Source organism: Camelus ferus, chromosome 28, assembly GCF_009834535.1.
Source record: "Camelus ferus isolate YT-003-E chromosome 28, BCGSAC_Cfer_1.0, whole genome shotgun sequence".
NCBI classification, from domain to species: Eukaryota; Metazoa; Chordata; class Mammalia; order Artiodactyla; family Camelidae; genus Camelus; species Camelus ferus.
In genome coordinates, this window is record NC_045723.1 from 7,816,279 (window position 1) to 7,829,820 (window position 13,542).

At 49.0% G+C, this 13,542-nt stretch overlaps 2 protein-coding genes across 21 annotated transcripts in view; one reads left to right on the plus strand and one right to left on the minus strand.

The window, feature by feature from the left end:
* The window catches only part of TRABD2A (TraB domain containing 2A), a 120,451-nt gene that overhangs the window by 90,437 nt on the left and 16,472 nt on the right, over window positions 1–13,542 (plus strand). For 13 of the 20 annotated variants that reach the window (XR_004315819.1, XR_004315817.1, XR_004315810.1 and 10 more), the window contains one exon: window positions 2,293–5,628. The gene's annotated coding sequence lies outside the window, so the exon portion shown is untranslated. Of the gene's footprint in view, window positions 1–2,292; window positions 5,629–6,363; window positions 6,381–13,542 lie in introns of those variants that run through there. The other 7 variants (XR_004315806.1, XR_004315809.1, XR_004315811.1 and 4 more) reach the window with 2 other exon arrangements.
* The window catches only part of DNAH6 (dynein axonemal heavy chain 6), a 150,317-nt gene that overhangs the window by 36,591 nt on the left and 100,184 nt on the right, over window positions 1–13,542 (minus strand). The window contains exons 56-61 of the mRNA XM_032469656.1: window positions 13,073–13,198; window positions 10,106–10,270; window positions 9,053–9,120; window positions 8,322–8,502; window positions 4,864–5,043; window positions 2,509–2,742 (exon numbers count right to left, since the gene is read on the minus strand). Coding sequence (XP_032325547.1) covers window positions 2,509–2,742; window positions 4,864–5,043; window positions 8,322–8,502; window positions 9,053–9,120; window positions 10,106–10,270; window positions 13,073–13,198 — 954 coding nt within the window. The remainder of the gene's footprint in view (window positions 1–2,508; window positions 2,743–4,863; window positions 5,044–8,321; window positions 8,503–9,052; window positions 9,121–10,105; window positions 10,271–13,072; window positions 13,199–13,542) is intronic.

Here is a 13,542-nt window from a genome sequence, read left to right on the forward strand (position 1 = left end):
GCTGACGTGGGCAGAAAGCAGCTGATCTGGTGAAGGGTGAAAGTTAAATCTATAACGTCTGCTTCTAGCATCTTCTCCAACACGCCACACCCGTCTCTCCCTACCCCTCAACTATTCTTACATTAGTGATTTTTTTCTCTAGAGAACTAGTTTGCAAATCCAGTACCCAGACGTTCTCACGTCTAGGAGGTAGGGAAGGCTCCCCGTAGCAGAACAAGTGGCAGCCTCGTTCCAGCTGGGCTGGGTGTGTGCACGTCTGATCATCTCACACACGCTCAGAAACTTCTGGGAGAAGCAGTGTGCCATCTGGCAATATTCCACGAGGCGCCTGCATGTGGGTAAACAGCTTTAAAAGGGGCAGAGGAGCAGCTCTGGTTGTGGTCCAGAGTGTAAAGTTTGAACTTCTTTTGTTAAATTTACTCTGAAGTGTTTTATTCTTTGTGATACCACTGTAAATGGAATTATGTTGTTAATTTCATTTTTTTTTATGTTGTTCATGGCAAGTGTATAGAAATCCAAATTAGTCTTGTATTCTGTACGCTGCAGCCTTGCTAAACCCGTTGACTCATTCTAGTAGGTTTTTTTAAAGTGGGTTCCTTAGTGTCTTCTATACAAAACCATGTCGTCTGCACATAGAGACAGTTTTACTTCTTCCTTTCCCACCTGGATGCCTTTTATTTCATTTTCTTGTCTAACTGACCTGGCAAGAATTTCCAGTGCAGTGTTGGAAAGAAGTGCAACAGCCTTGTCTTGCTTCTGACCTGCGGGGGGACGCGTCCAGGCTCCCGCCCTCAGGCGTGGTGTCAGACGTGCGGGCTTTCGTATGTGCTCTTTATCTGGCTGAGGAAGTTCTCCTCTGTTTCTGGCTTGTTTTGTGTTTTTATGGCAAAAGGGTATTGGGTTTGTCAGATACTTTTTCTTCATCCACTAAGGTGATCCTGTATTTTTTAAATGCTTTATTTTATTGATTCTATTGATCTATTAATATAAAAAAATGAGTAACTAAATAACTAGATAAAAGGTCCCAAACACATTTCTAAAAAAAAAAAAAATCAGTCAAGATTCATTCAAATTTCCTCATGGTGGAGGAAAAGAAAGTTTAATTTGAAAAAACAAAGACAACTTTGGAGAAGTTTCTGAAGATGATTTCTGAGTAATCTTACATTTCGAGCTTGGTGATAGTTAAAACCTATTTTAAATTTCTTTTCAAAATACTTTGCTCATGAGAAGTGGCAGGTGGCACTGGAATGGACGTGGGGCTTCGGAAGGTCGGACCTGGGTCTGCATCTCACTCTCAGGCATTATTAGCTATTAGGTGATACTGGAAAGGTCTTTAACCCCTCAGAGCCTCTGGCTGAGAAAACCATAAACAAGGTTGTCAGCAAGAATACCGAGAAGCGCCTGGTTGAGCGACTGACAGTCGCGGTAGAGCGAAGGGGTGAGAGGGCGGGCCGTACAGACTGACTGCGAGGGCCGAACCCCAGCTCCACACCCTGCTGAGAACGTGATCACGATGAGTGACTTAATCTCTCTGTGCCTAGTCAACTTACCTGCAGACTAGAGATAAAATCAGGAACTCACTCAGCAGGAGTCCTGAAGTGAATGAGTTGATACACGTAAAGCACACAGCAAGCCCTCTGTAGGTGTTAACTGTGATTGTGGAGTTAAGACAGCGTTAAGCCAGGGTTAGTAGAAAATGTCTGTGTGCAGGTGGGGGGGTCACGGAAGAAGGACCACCTGGTGGAGAGGTCTTGACAAGGCTTGTCCGGGAAGCACAGGGAGCTGAGAGTCAAGTAAAAGCACGAAGTCCAATGTCCCAGTGATACACCGAGGCTCAAATTCTGGCAAACAGGTGCAGGTATCAGGTTGGTCTGTAGGGGCCCAGGGCCGGGCTTGAGATCGACAGGACAGAGCCAAGAGTTTAGAGCTGGGCTGGACGGACCTGCAGGCAAGAGCTGGAGGACTGTGCCTCCGTTCTGTGGGCCACCAGGCTGGTGGTACGTGGATGAGTTAGACCAGTCTGGGGCCAGTCAGACAAACGGATAAACGTGAAGAAGGATACCTCGTACTGCGGTATCACAGAGGGCAGCAGTCAAGTTCTCGCCGTCGCCGGGCTTTGTAACGAAAGATGCGTCCAGGGAAGAGGGTTAGGATTTCACAGTCGGTATGGCCAGATCTGGGGGCTACAGCTTTTACTGGATTTGAACTCTTCCTGTTTTAAGATGGTCAACTTTTCAAAACATGTTCACATCTACTAGCTCACTGGTTACTCCCATCATCTGTTTCCTACAGGTGCGGACATCGCTGCATAAGGAGGTTGTTACCGACATTACTCAGCTACTCAAGACAGAACTAAGTTGTCGCCTGGGTCCCCGACCCCCGGGGCCCTCCCCCAGTGGGCCACCAGCCGAATGTGCAACCTCCAGCCGCCCGAGTCACCGTGGAGCACTGGTAGGTGCACGTGGGCTCTGTCTAGCAACCCTCACGGCCTGAACGTGGAACAGGTACCTTTTCTAATCCTGCAGAACCTCGGAGGAAGAAATTCCACTCAGCATCCGTTAAGCGTCCTTGCTGACGCATGATCTCAACACAGAGCATAAAGCTGTAGACGAGTTTATGTTGTTCGAAAAGTCCTCTCGAGACGTTGACGTAGGCGGTGAGGAGAGTCTGCTCCAGCAGTACTTCCATGCGCCGCTGCAGGCTGTCCGTCCTCGCGGAGGCTTCAATGGTTGTGTTGAACAGCTGTGGAAGGGGACTCTGTCAGCATCTCTGATTTAACTCCGTTTCTCTGGAGGGAAAAAAAAATCCCTGCTCCTCACCCCAGCTCCCCCAGATTCAGTGAGTACTTCTTGTTGGAAGGGAGCCCGGGGGCGTCTGGACAACACGCCTCTCCATTTCTCTCAGTTCTTCATTTCCACTCTCTCCTGCAACTCCTCTTGTTGCTGGACCCCTAACCATGTCAAGGGCACTAAACAAGACGTCTCGAGGGAAAACCAGGCTCAGTCTCGTGTATAAAATTTGTTTTGAGTATTTCAACAGCTTTTATGGTGGGATGGAAATCACTCTTCACTCTTGAAGCCCACAGGAAGTGTCCCGTGGGGCTTGAGCACCGTGGTGGGGGAGGTGGGGGTGGGGAGGGCAGCCTCCAGCAGGGGAGAAGAGCCCCCACCCGGGCTGACGTGGCGGGGCTGCAGAGGAGGCGTCTCAGAGGTGCTGGAGGAAAGACCACTGGAGCCGTTAGCTACCCCTCCCCTTGACAGGTGGAGTCTAAGTCCTGCCCTCTGAAAGCTGGGCTAGTCTTAGGGACCGGCTTGACCAAGAGACCACAGCGCAAGTCCAAAGCCAGGTCAGAAGAGGCCTCACGGCTCGCATCTTGGCTTGTGGAACACTGGCTTTTGGAGCTGCCCTCTTGGAACCCAGGTGCCATGTTGTGAGCACCCAGCCACACGGAGAGGCCGCTGGAGGCCACGATCAACAGCCCAGCCACGTGGGTGACTGTTTTGGACATCCCGCCCCAGACAGTAGCAGCCGCAGCAGCCGGCTTCACTAAAGAAGGCGGCACTGACGCCGGGGGGGCCGGGGGGCCTTCTAAACAGAGAGCATCATAAACATGGAAGCATCCAGGGAGTCCAGGGGATGTGAAAGGGTCCGTCTGGCTGTTGGCCAGTCTGGTAGGAGATGTGGCTCTAGAGACAGGACAGGGACAGCCTGGCTGTGGCTTTGGGCCATGAACTGTGTGTGATGGGCAACGTCTGTGAAAATCCATTTTAGACCCATATGGGCAGGGCAGTGTTTTAAAACCACGAGGCCTGGGCTGGCCTGGCTTCAGGGTGAGAGCCAGCACTGACTGAGCACAGGGGCGCAGAGCAGGACATACAGGTGTGTTGCAGGGCGAGAGGGTATGTTTACAATTTCCCACCGTTTTCTACTGGCAGTGGCGCATATGGAGCAGGTGTCTGCTGAGCTGTGTGAGGGCATCAGCATGGAGGACTAGAGGAGCCGGGGTGAGCTTGACTGCTCTGCACAGACCAGGGAGCAGGAGCTGGCAGACAGCAAACAGCCCATGAGGCCGCGTGAGGCCCGGGCTGGGAGAAACTGGAGGCGAACAGAGGGCTTTTGCTGTGGAGTGAGTGGTTCAAACTGCCTCCCCCGGAAGTCTTCAGGTAAACTGACGTTGCTGGCCAAAGGTTTGTGACACTGAATTTGCTTTGGGGAGATGTTAGAACGCTGCCAACACGGAGGCTGAGGGGTGAACGTACCCTACTCACGAGAGGTCAGGTGAAATTCAGCCGTGAACGTGAGGCCAAGGGGAGAGACCACAGTGAAACAGTCTCCCCGTTACACGGCGGGGGTGGGGACGGGACACGGGAGAGGAGACGGGCACGCGCCATCCCTCTAAACCAAAGCCAGGGCTGGGAGGAGAGCCAGCTGCAGGAAGGGTTCTGGGGGGAAAATACGGAAACCCACTTGCTTAAGGTCAGTGCTGTCTGAGACTGGGATGCGCTCAGGAATCTCTATCAGTGGAAAAGAAGCTGGTTTGCTGGAGAGAAAGCGGAGTCAAATAGCACGGGGCTGGGGCTCAAAAAAAGGAAGGCAGGTAAGACGAAAGCCAAGCAAGCTGTGAGCCGAGGAGGCCAGGAGGAAAATGGAACTCGCAGAGACGCTTTCTCGCCTTCCTCTGTGCAATGTTCTGGGCGCACCAGGCACCCGTCTTAGGAGCCCTGCCTGAACCCCAGTCTGAACCCAAACTCCGGGGGGATTCTGCCTGACAGCTAGACTCACGATTTGTCTGAGGCAGGACGTAGCTAGGCAGGGCTTAAGGGGGGTCAGAGAGATACATTTCACCACCACCAAGACACTTGCCTGTTTGAAGTATTTTAACGAGTACTGGTACATGGGATCAATTTCCGAGAGGCTCGCGATCACGAAGTACATCACAGAGCCCTGAGTGGCCACCGGGCGGTACTTCTCACGAGCAACGTTTATCATCTGTTCCGTGGACTCTGCCTCCTTCAGCCTGATTTTAATGGCACCGGAAGTGATCTGGGGAAACAGAAGAAAACAAGACCCCCGCAAGGCGCTGAAGGAGTGAAGAGACAGAGCGGAGGACCCCGTGCACCGGAGTGCAAAGCTGCATTCCCGGAAGATCCCTGTAGAGTCTGTTTATTCTTCCTTTCATTTCTAAAGCATGCCGTTTTCATAGAAAACAAATTTATGGTTGCCAGAGGGGAAAGTGGGAGGGGAGGGAGAAATTGGGAGTTCGGGATTTGCAGATGCTAACTACTGTGTATAAAAGAAGTGAACAGCAGGGTCCTACTGTGTGGCACAGGGGACTGTGCTCGATACTCTGTGATGGCCTATAATAAGGGGGGGACAGGAAAAGGAATACATATATATTCAGATATATATATATATGAATCACTGTCTGGACACCAGAAATTAACACATTGTAAGTCAATTAAATAAATAAATGAAACCAGTTTTAAGGCTCTTGTCTCCAAAAACATGGTGGGATTTTTGGAACATACCCAGTTAGGTCTAGGAAAGTAATAAGAAAGATACAATGAATTCGTGATTGTAATAAGGGTGCCCCCACGCAAATGGCAAAATAAATATCCTTCTTTCTTATGGGTGAGTTGTATTCCATTACATATATAAGCTGCATCTTCTTCATCTGTTCATCTATTGATGTGCACTGAGGATGCTTCCATATCTTGGCACTTATAAATAATGCTGCTGTTAATAGCAGGGTGTATGTATCTCTTTGAATTAATTCTTATTTTGTGGTTGGCTTTATTCCTTTGATAATTGTGTAAATTTAAAAACCTAAAGCTTAAAATGTTCTAAGAAACAGTGAACAGTACATATATGTAAATTTAAAAATATGTGCAGTATATTGTATATATGTATTTATATGCAATATATTGTATATGTGCAGCCGAATTGTAACAATTCTACCTAATAAAACTGAAAAATTAAAAAAAAAATAAGGGGGCCCTCAGACAGATGACTGAGTCTCAGGACTCAGTGACCTTTGGACTGAGCTGACCTCCTTTCCTCGTGGAGTCAGGGATGGGCAAATGGAAACAGGCAACTCAGGGGGCCCGGGAGGCAGCAGAGCAGTGCTTGTCTGAGCCTGGAAGCTGGGTTACTCCTGAAGGAAACACCAACACAGCGCTCCCAGTTGCTCCCCGACTTCCTGGTGAGCAGTCCCCAGGTTCATGTAATGAAGAGTTAAGACGAGAGAAGGGACCCCCATGAAACTGCCCCCAAGGAAGTGGGGGGGGGGGGAAGGCTGGAAGGACGTAGCACCATGTCCCGCTCTGGAATAACAAAGAAAAGAATGCTCCTCTGTCTTCCCAGCGTCCTGGCTGTGGACACAGGGAACCCGGGGCTGGAAGCCGTCGTTTGTGGAAGGTTGTAAACCTAAGTAAGTTGGAGACGCCAACGAGATCTCTTGCTGTTCTGGTTTCTTGTACTTTGGATTTGTGGCTCTGGGGCGCCTCTGGCCAGTGGGCTTTCCAAGATTCCCTTTCTGTCTCCCTCAGCCTGTCTTTCTCTACTGCTGTCTGTCCCTGTTCCCCACCACCCCGCTCCTCTCTCTCAGCTGTGGGTACCCCTAGGCTGGGAGATGCTCTCCCTCTAGGAAGTCACAGGGTCCAGGCCACGGGCCCTGAAAAATCACTCTGGGACCAGAGGCCAGTATTTGCTCTACCGAGGGGAGGACTGCAGGGGACAACTGGGTTTCTGTCCAGAGCCACACTGCCCAGTGGAAATATAATGTGAGCCTCAGATACAATTCTAACTTTTCTAAGCTTATGAAAAGCAAAAAAAAACCCCCAAAAAAACCAAGTAACATTAATTTTAACAACATATCTTATTTAACCCAGTATAACCTGATGTATCTTGATAGACACCAATATATAATCGATAAAAAAATTACTGAGATAGTTTTACATTTTGGGGGGACTAAGTCTTGGAAATCTGGTGGGTATTTTACACTAACAGCATGTCTCCATTCAGACTCGCCACATTTCAGGGGCTCAGCAGCCACTGTGGCTAGTGGCTAAGCCAGACTGTCCACCCCGGCCCCCGGGAGAGGGGAGGGAGGGACAGTGCAGAGGCTGCGTCCAGGAAGGCAAGGCTCAGACTCTCCCTGTATTGACCCGTTAGGAACCTGAGGGGCCAAGAAGCAGTAGAGTTGGGTGAGAAACAATACTGGACTCAACTAAAGCTTTTATCTGAGCACAAGAAAGGAAGCTGTCATGGGAGCAGTTGGATCCTGCAGATTTACTCCCAAACAGTTCTTTCCTGGGTGAGCAGGCCAGAACCCAGGGCTAAAGAGAAAGCAAAGTGGCCCGTTTTCTTCTTTTTGCCAGAGCATGTGAGAAGAGTGTACACGTCCGCTAAGTTTAGTAGCTACTTACAGACATTGTGCCTGGCGACTGGAGGCTTCAGCAGTGGGAGAGGAATGAGTCCTATTTTTAAATGAGGGCCTGGGAGTTTAGGGGAGCACAGACCACAGGCAGGAAATGCAGTCCTGTCTGTACTTGCCAGAAAGGATGTCTTCAAGGCAACACCTTGCAAACGGAAACAGTTTACAGCTAAAGATGGTGGTCAGAACACATGTGTCTACCTTTACCCACTGCTGGAACCATGGCAGAGTTATTGCAAAGTGATTTAAAAAACTGCCAATCCACAAAGATGGGAGGAATGGAAGAGGAAATCTCAATACACTTCTGAGAGGTGGAAAGCAGACAGCAGAGTGGTCGTGACTTAGCAGACCCAGGAAAATGGGTTGCTAAGCTGGCAAAGGGGAAAGCCAAGAACTCACACGATTTATAAAATAGATTTCTGTTGTGTAGATCTTAAAAACCTACCAGAAGAGAAAAGACATGTAATTGGAGGGCTCTGATGTAAGGCAGACAGTGACAAGTGCTGCATTAGAGGGGCAGATACGGTGCTACAGATGTTCCAGGAGGAGGTGAGTAATTCCTGCTGGGAAAACCAGGGAGGCTTCCTGGAGGTGGTGACATTAATGAGTATGTAATTGTGTTGTTCCTTTTGACTTAAATCGTGTCCCAGTTCTTTACATTACAGGCTTTGTTTCAAACAGGCAGGCAGGACAAGAGGAGTGGTCATTACAGCTCACGTAGCTTCCCCTGCTTGGTGGGGAGCCTGCCAGCCAGGCTTGCCCTTGTGTGTGCCCCAGGCAGCCCAAGGGTGGCTCCCATTCTTTAAAGACTCTTCAGGACCCCCAAGGCTGTAGGTAACTTCCGAATTAACACACTTTGCATAAATAATAAAAGTGTTTCACTCACCTTTGAGTCCTGCAGTGTGTCAATGAGTTCTTCATTGTCCAGAACGTTTCCCTCAGATGTGAAGAGCATTTTGAGGATCTTCTCCTCGATAGCTTTCAGCTGGTTTTTATCAGTGTTGATCCTCACAATGAGCTTGATCCTCTGCTCTTCCAGCTCAGGCTTTTCAAGCCGCACCACATCGCTAATGCCAAAGCGAAGACCTAAGCTGGGTCTCTGCTGGGGCCCTAAGGTGGCTTCTGTTTTATTTTTCCACGTTTCTAATTGTTCCTGTTCTGAATACTAATGCTACCAGCCAAACCCCAGTGCACAAGGCCCCTCCTTCGCTGGGTTTATACAGTGGCTACTCACTGCGCTACATGTGAGTTCTGACTCTTTACCTGGTATTTCAGAGCCCTGCACCCTACCCCCAGCTCCCACAGCTTCTGCTCGTCTTCTCTTAGGAAAGCCTGCTCAGTGCTTGAGCTCTCTAATCATTCAATTTCCGTTTCTAACGACAGCTTCTGTCAACCTGCAAATGGTGCCTGAAACATTCTTTTCCTACTGATGTGGGAGACTCTGAAATCCCACCACCTCCGTGAACGATTCTTGATTGAATCTAAAAAGGGGCCTTACCTCTGGCTTCACCTGTCTAAACACGCGAACTCATGTCTCCCATCCCTCTATTTGCGAGCTAATCTTTTTCTTAGTCAAAATTTCTAAACAAAAATATTTGCCCCCCCACCATTTTTTACCTTAACAACTGGTCCTCCAGACCTGATTTGGTCACCGTGAAATTGATGATGGTGACTTTGATGCACACCTAGGAGAGGCACAGGGTACATAAAAACGCTTCGGGTCAGACTGATAAAACAAGTGCTTTCCCTGTTGGAACACGGCTCATCGGGGCCCAGCTGGATGTTCCCCGGGTCTAACTGTGAGCGCACTCACCACCCACACACACACCGAGCACAGAAAACCCCAGCCTCCCAGGGTCCTACTGTGATACTCTCTGCTGCTGTGAGTGACAATCTGGTTCCTCAAAAGCCACAGTTACAGAATCCTACGTGGCATTTCAAGGAAGGGTGAGCCAGCGAAGGGTTAAAGAAGCAGGGCTCAGATTCCAGCTGTGCCCTTCAGTGCATGTGGGACGCCGGACAAGCCATTGCATTCTGAGCTCCAGTTCCAGATTCTTAAAAATTGAGAGAATACTAGGAACAACACATAGGGTATTTGTGAGGACTAGATGGGCTAATAAAAACCACTCAGTCATAGTGACTTTCGCATAGTTTGTCTTTGTCAACAAGAAGCTATTACTGACAGTAAATAGAGCTTTCCGTATTTGGTCTCATCTTATTTTTATGAAAAACTGTTGCTATAATAGTCCAGTGTGACTCGAATAAGCCAACAGCAAAAACAATAAATGGAAGAAGAGTGTTTGAGTGTCATATATTTCACACATGTTATTCTTATTTAATCCTCACAAATCCTTGAAGTGGGCTTTATATTTGATTGACTCAAGGATCCAAGAAATGGACTAATTTACCCCTAGTCACAGAGCTAGGACTGGGGACGTGTGTGACGTCCCCTCTCAAAAGTCAAATAAGTGAGAAATCAAAGGCTGTGGGTCAGAACACGGGTCACTTTTCTAAACTCTCAAAGGGAACTCGGGCCGTGAGCTGGGGCAGCGGCTGTGTGGCTGAACCCCTCCAGGCTGCAAGGAGAACCTGGCCCAGGTGTGTCCTCGTTCCCCAAGCAGGAGACCCATCGCACCGCCCTTCTCCCCGTCTCGGGCCGGCAGCTCGTACCTCAGGCAGGTAGTGTGGGTTTGGCAACTTGGTCGTCATGTAGAACCTAAAGTGCTTATCGTAGTCAATGTCCGAGTCTCCGAGGCGAATGAGCAGCCGCCCACCGCTGATGAAGATCTGTTTCAGAAGGATGGGCTCCAGGGCCGGGTCCAGGGTCTCCCTGAGCTTAAAAAAGAAAACAAAGCAAAACAGCACAAAACAGCTACGTCATGAAAACGGACAGCAGCAACCTCCCCAAATGTCTTAGGCCCCAGAATTTACTTTGAACGGGCAGTTTTCAGTGATGATCTGGATGTTTCTTAATGTCCTCTCCCTGCCTCTCACCGTGCACATCTTCCAGGGACTGTTTTATCAACAGTCTAAGGAGACAAGAGCATGGGAAGGCAACACACTGATTTAGACTAGCCCTACACGGGACAAAGCCGCTGAGAGCGAGGGCCCTGCAGGGCGGTCCTGCAACAGGCCCCCGACCAAGGAAGGTCTGCACATTTTCATGGCTGCCGTCAGTCACAAGTCGGCCCTCTCTGGTCTGCAGGCCGCCTCCGGCCCTCTGGGGCCTGTTTTTGTATGACTCTTGAGCTAAGAATGGTTTTTAACCTTTTTAAAGGGTTGTAAAACCAACAGAACCCCCAAACTAAAATCCAAGAGTGTTCATTCAGAGAGTATTCATACAGAGACTGTATGTGACCTGAAAAATCTAAAATATCTTCTGGCTTTTTATAGAAAAAGTCTATGGGTCTCTATTCTGTATAATAATAATTTCTTTTTTCCCTCAAAGCAGATCCAATTGTTGGTAAGAACAAAAGGGCACGCAGACATTAGCAACAGACCCCATGACAAACACCCTTGTGTCAGCATGTATGTGATGGGGGCCCGCGGCCCAGGAGCTGTCAAAATTTGATGTAATCCATGGTTAACAAATCTAGTTCTCATTGTGGTCTCCAAGCATGCAAATTCCCAGAACAAAAGTTTGTGAGGTAAGATTTCCCTTACTCTCCACGATACAATTTTTGTGCTTTTTAAAAGCCTGTTCTCTTTCATTTAAAGATGCTGACTGAGGTGGACTGAGTTGATCTCACACCCATGAGTGGGTGGAGACAAAGTTTGAAAATACCACCCTACGTCACAGAAAGCAGGAGGGGCCCAGTCGGGTGGTCCTGTTCCTGGCGGGGCCCTCCCCACGGGCCCACCCTCACTCCCAGGAGCATCAGCCACAGCTAAGAGGCTCTGCTGTCTGGGGCAGAACATCACGGCCATGCGAGAAGAAACCCCCTCCGGACCTCCTGGGTCATGAAGTGAGCTGGGGCTTACGAGCCCCGACGGGCACAGAAAATAGCCTTACGGTTACCAGGGGGGAAGCGGGTGGAAAGGGATAAACTGGGAGTTCGAGATTTGCAGATACTAACTACTACATGTGAAATAGATAAACAACAAGTTCATACTGTACAGCACAGGGAACTACATTCAGTATCTTGTAGTAACTTATGGTGAAAAAGAACATGAAAACGAATATATGTGTGTTCATGTATGACTGAAGCCTTGTGCTGTAGACCAGGAATTGACACAACATTCTAAACTGACTATATGTCAATAAAAAAAAAATTATACACACACACACACACACAAGAATCAGTCTGGGGCTAACATAACTGTGCCAGAGATTTTGGGGAGACTGCACCCTCTCCTGTAACTCCAGGGTCTGAATGAGGGCCTGGGGCCCATGGCAGAACCTGGCCCGTGCAGGTCAAGGCCACGAGCACCACATGGAGGCTGCTTGGGCTCTTTGTAGTTTGAGCTGGGAGGCTGGTAACTTGCTGTGAATGTTCTAGACAGTCAGGCTGCTCTGATGGTTTACTTAACCTTTCTGGGCCTCAGCTTCCTCACTGGTAAAATGGGATAATAGTAGTGACTACCCTGTAAGGCGGCAGTGCAGATTAAAGGGTTAATATGTGTAAACTACCACAGCAGGTCTGGCGAGGGGAGCGAGCACGCAGTGCGTGGTAGCTGAAGCTAATATTACTGACTCTTCTGCAGCTAAGCTGCCCCCGGCCTGCGGTCTTTTCCGAGCTTCGCGCCCTTTTGCTGCAGGAGTCCTTTTTGTGCCCAAGGCCATTGTACAGGCTGTCCCCTTTGCCTGGAAAGCCATCTCTCTGAGCTCTTCACGTGGCTGAGCTCTTCATGTGGGTCACAGCTCAACCGTTACCTCCTGTAGCCGTGCATTTAATTTACCTCCCCCACCCCACCGCCTTATTGGCTATGTCAGCCCTGGGCTCGTCCCTTCAAAGCCCTTACCATTCGTTCTCTTCCTCCCTCTTCTGCCTCATTCCCCCTCTTTTCTCTGTTTACTGTCTTTGCCCCCAACTAGACTGTAAACTATCGAGGGCAAGAACCACCCGGGTATTGTTGGCCTTTGATTCTCAAACAATGTGTGTTCACTGAATGAACAAGCTGGAAAACATCCACTCTTGGGGTGATTCTGACAAAATCAAGCACTTAGGCTCAACAAACATCTTTTGTTTTGTTTCAAACAAAAGTTCCTATCACGCCACTTAGTCTAATTCTGACCTTCCGTCTAAGTGGAACATAACGTTTATACCCACTGGGGGTTTTACTGGCTTCACATCCTTGGCGTGAGGAGACACTCCCTGACTGGCACCACTGCTTCGAATTTTCAGGGCAGCTAACGGCGGGGAGCCACGCGAGGCCTGAGAATCAGCGGTGTCAGGAAACTGAGCCCATCCCACTTAACACCAAAGCAATGTCTGGAAGCAAAAAAATTCCTTCGGTCACAGACGGCGCCCCCCCCCCCGAGGGTGTACTGTACTGTTTGAGGAGCGAAGCAATCGGTTTGACCAGTTTGAAGAGGGAGCTGGCTGGGGTGTTTAGTGGGATGCAGGCACGGCCGGTACAGGCTCCCAGGTGTGGCCTGAAGGCTGGGAACTAACGCAAGAAAAGTGCAAAGCGAACCTCTTCCAGTAAGACGGGTAAGCCGAGGCGGATCGAATTTTCAAGTATGCGCAAGAAATTACTGTCCGTAAGCTTGACGATCTTTAAACCGTTTTTGTTCTCTTTGTTTCTTATCCAGCGGTTTGCCTATGTGAGAAAGTGCAGAGCGAGACGTTTAGTTCAGAGCTGGCTAGAAAGTCAAAGTTTGTAAAGTTTAGAGGTTTCGTTCAATCTAGAAACCAGGAAGATAACAAAAGATAAAATTTTAAAAAACCCTCCACTCCCCCTACAAATAAAAAACACCTTTTGAATCTAATGTTTAGGACTCTTTCTTGTATTCAAATTTGGAACAAATGAAGGAAAGACCCACCCAGGAAGCAAGCCCACCCTGGAGGGATTCACGTTTGTCCCTGATTTCAAACGGGCACCTTTTCCTAAACCCCCCGTAGAACAACTGGCCCGCAGACTCAGGAGTCAGATAGTGAGCTTCT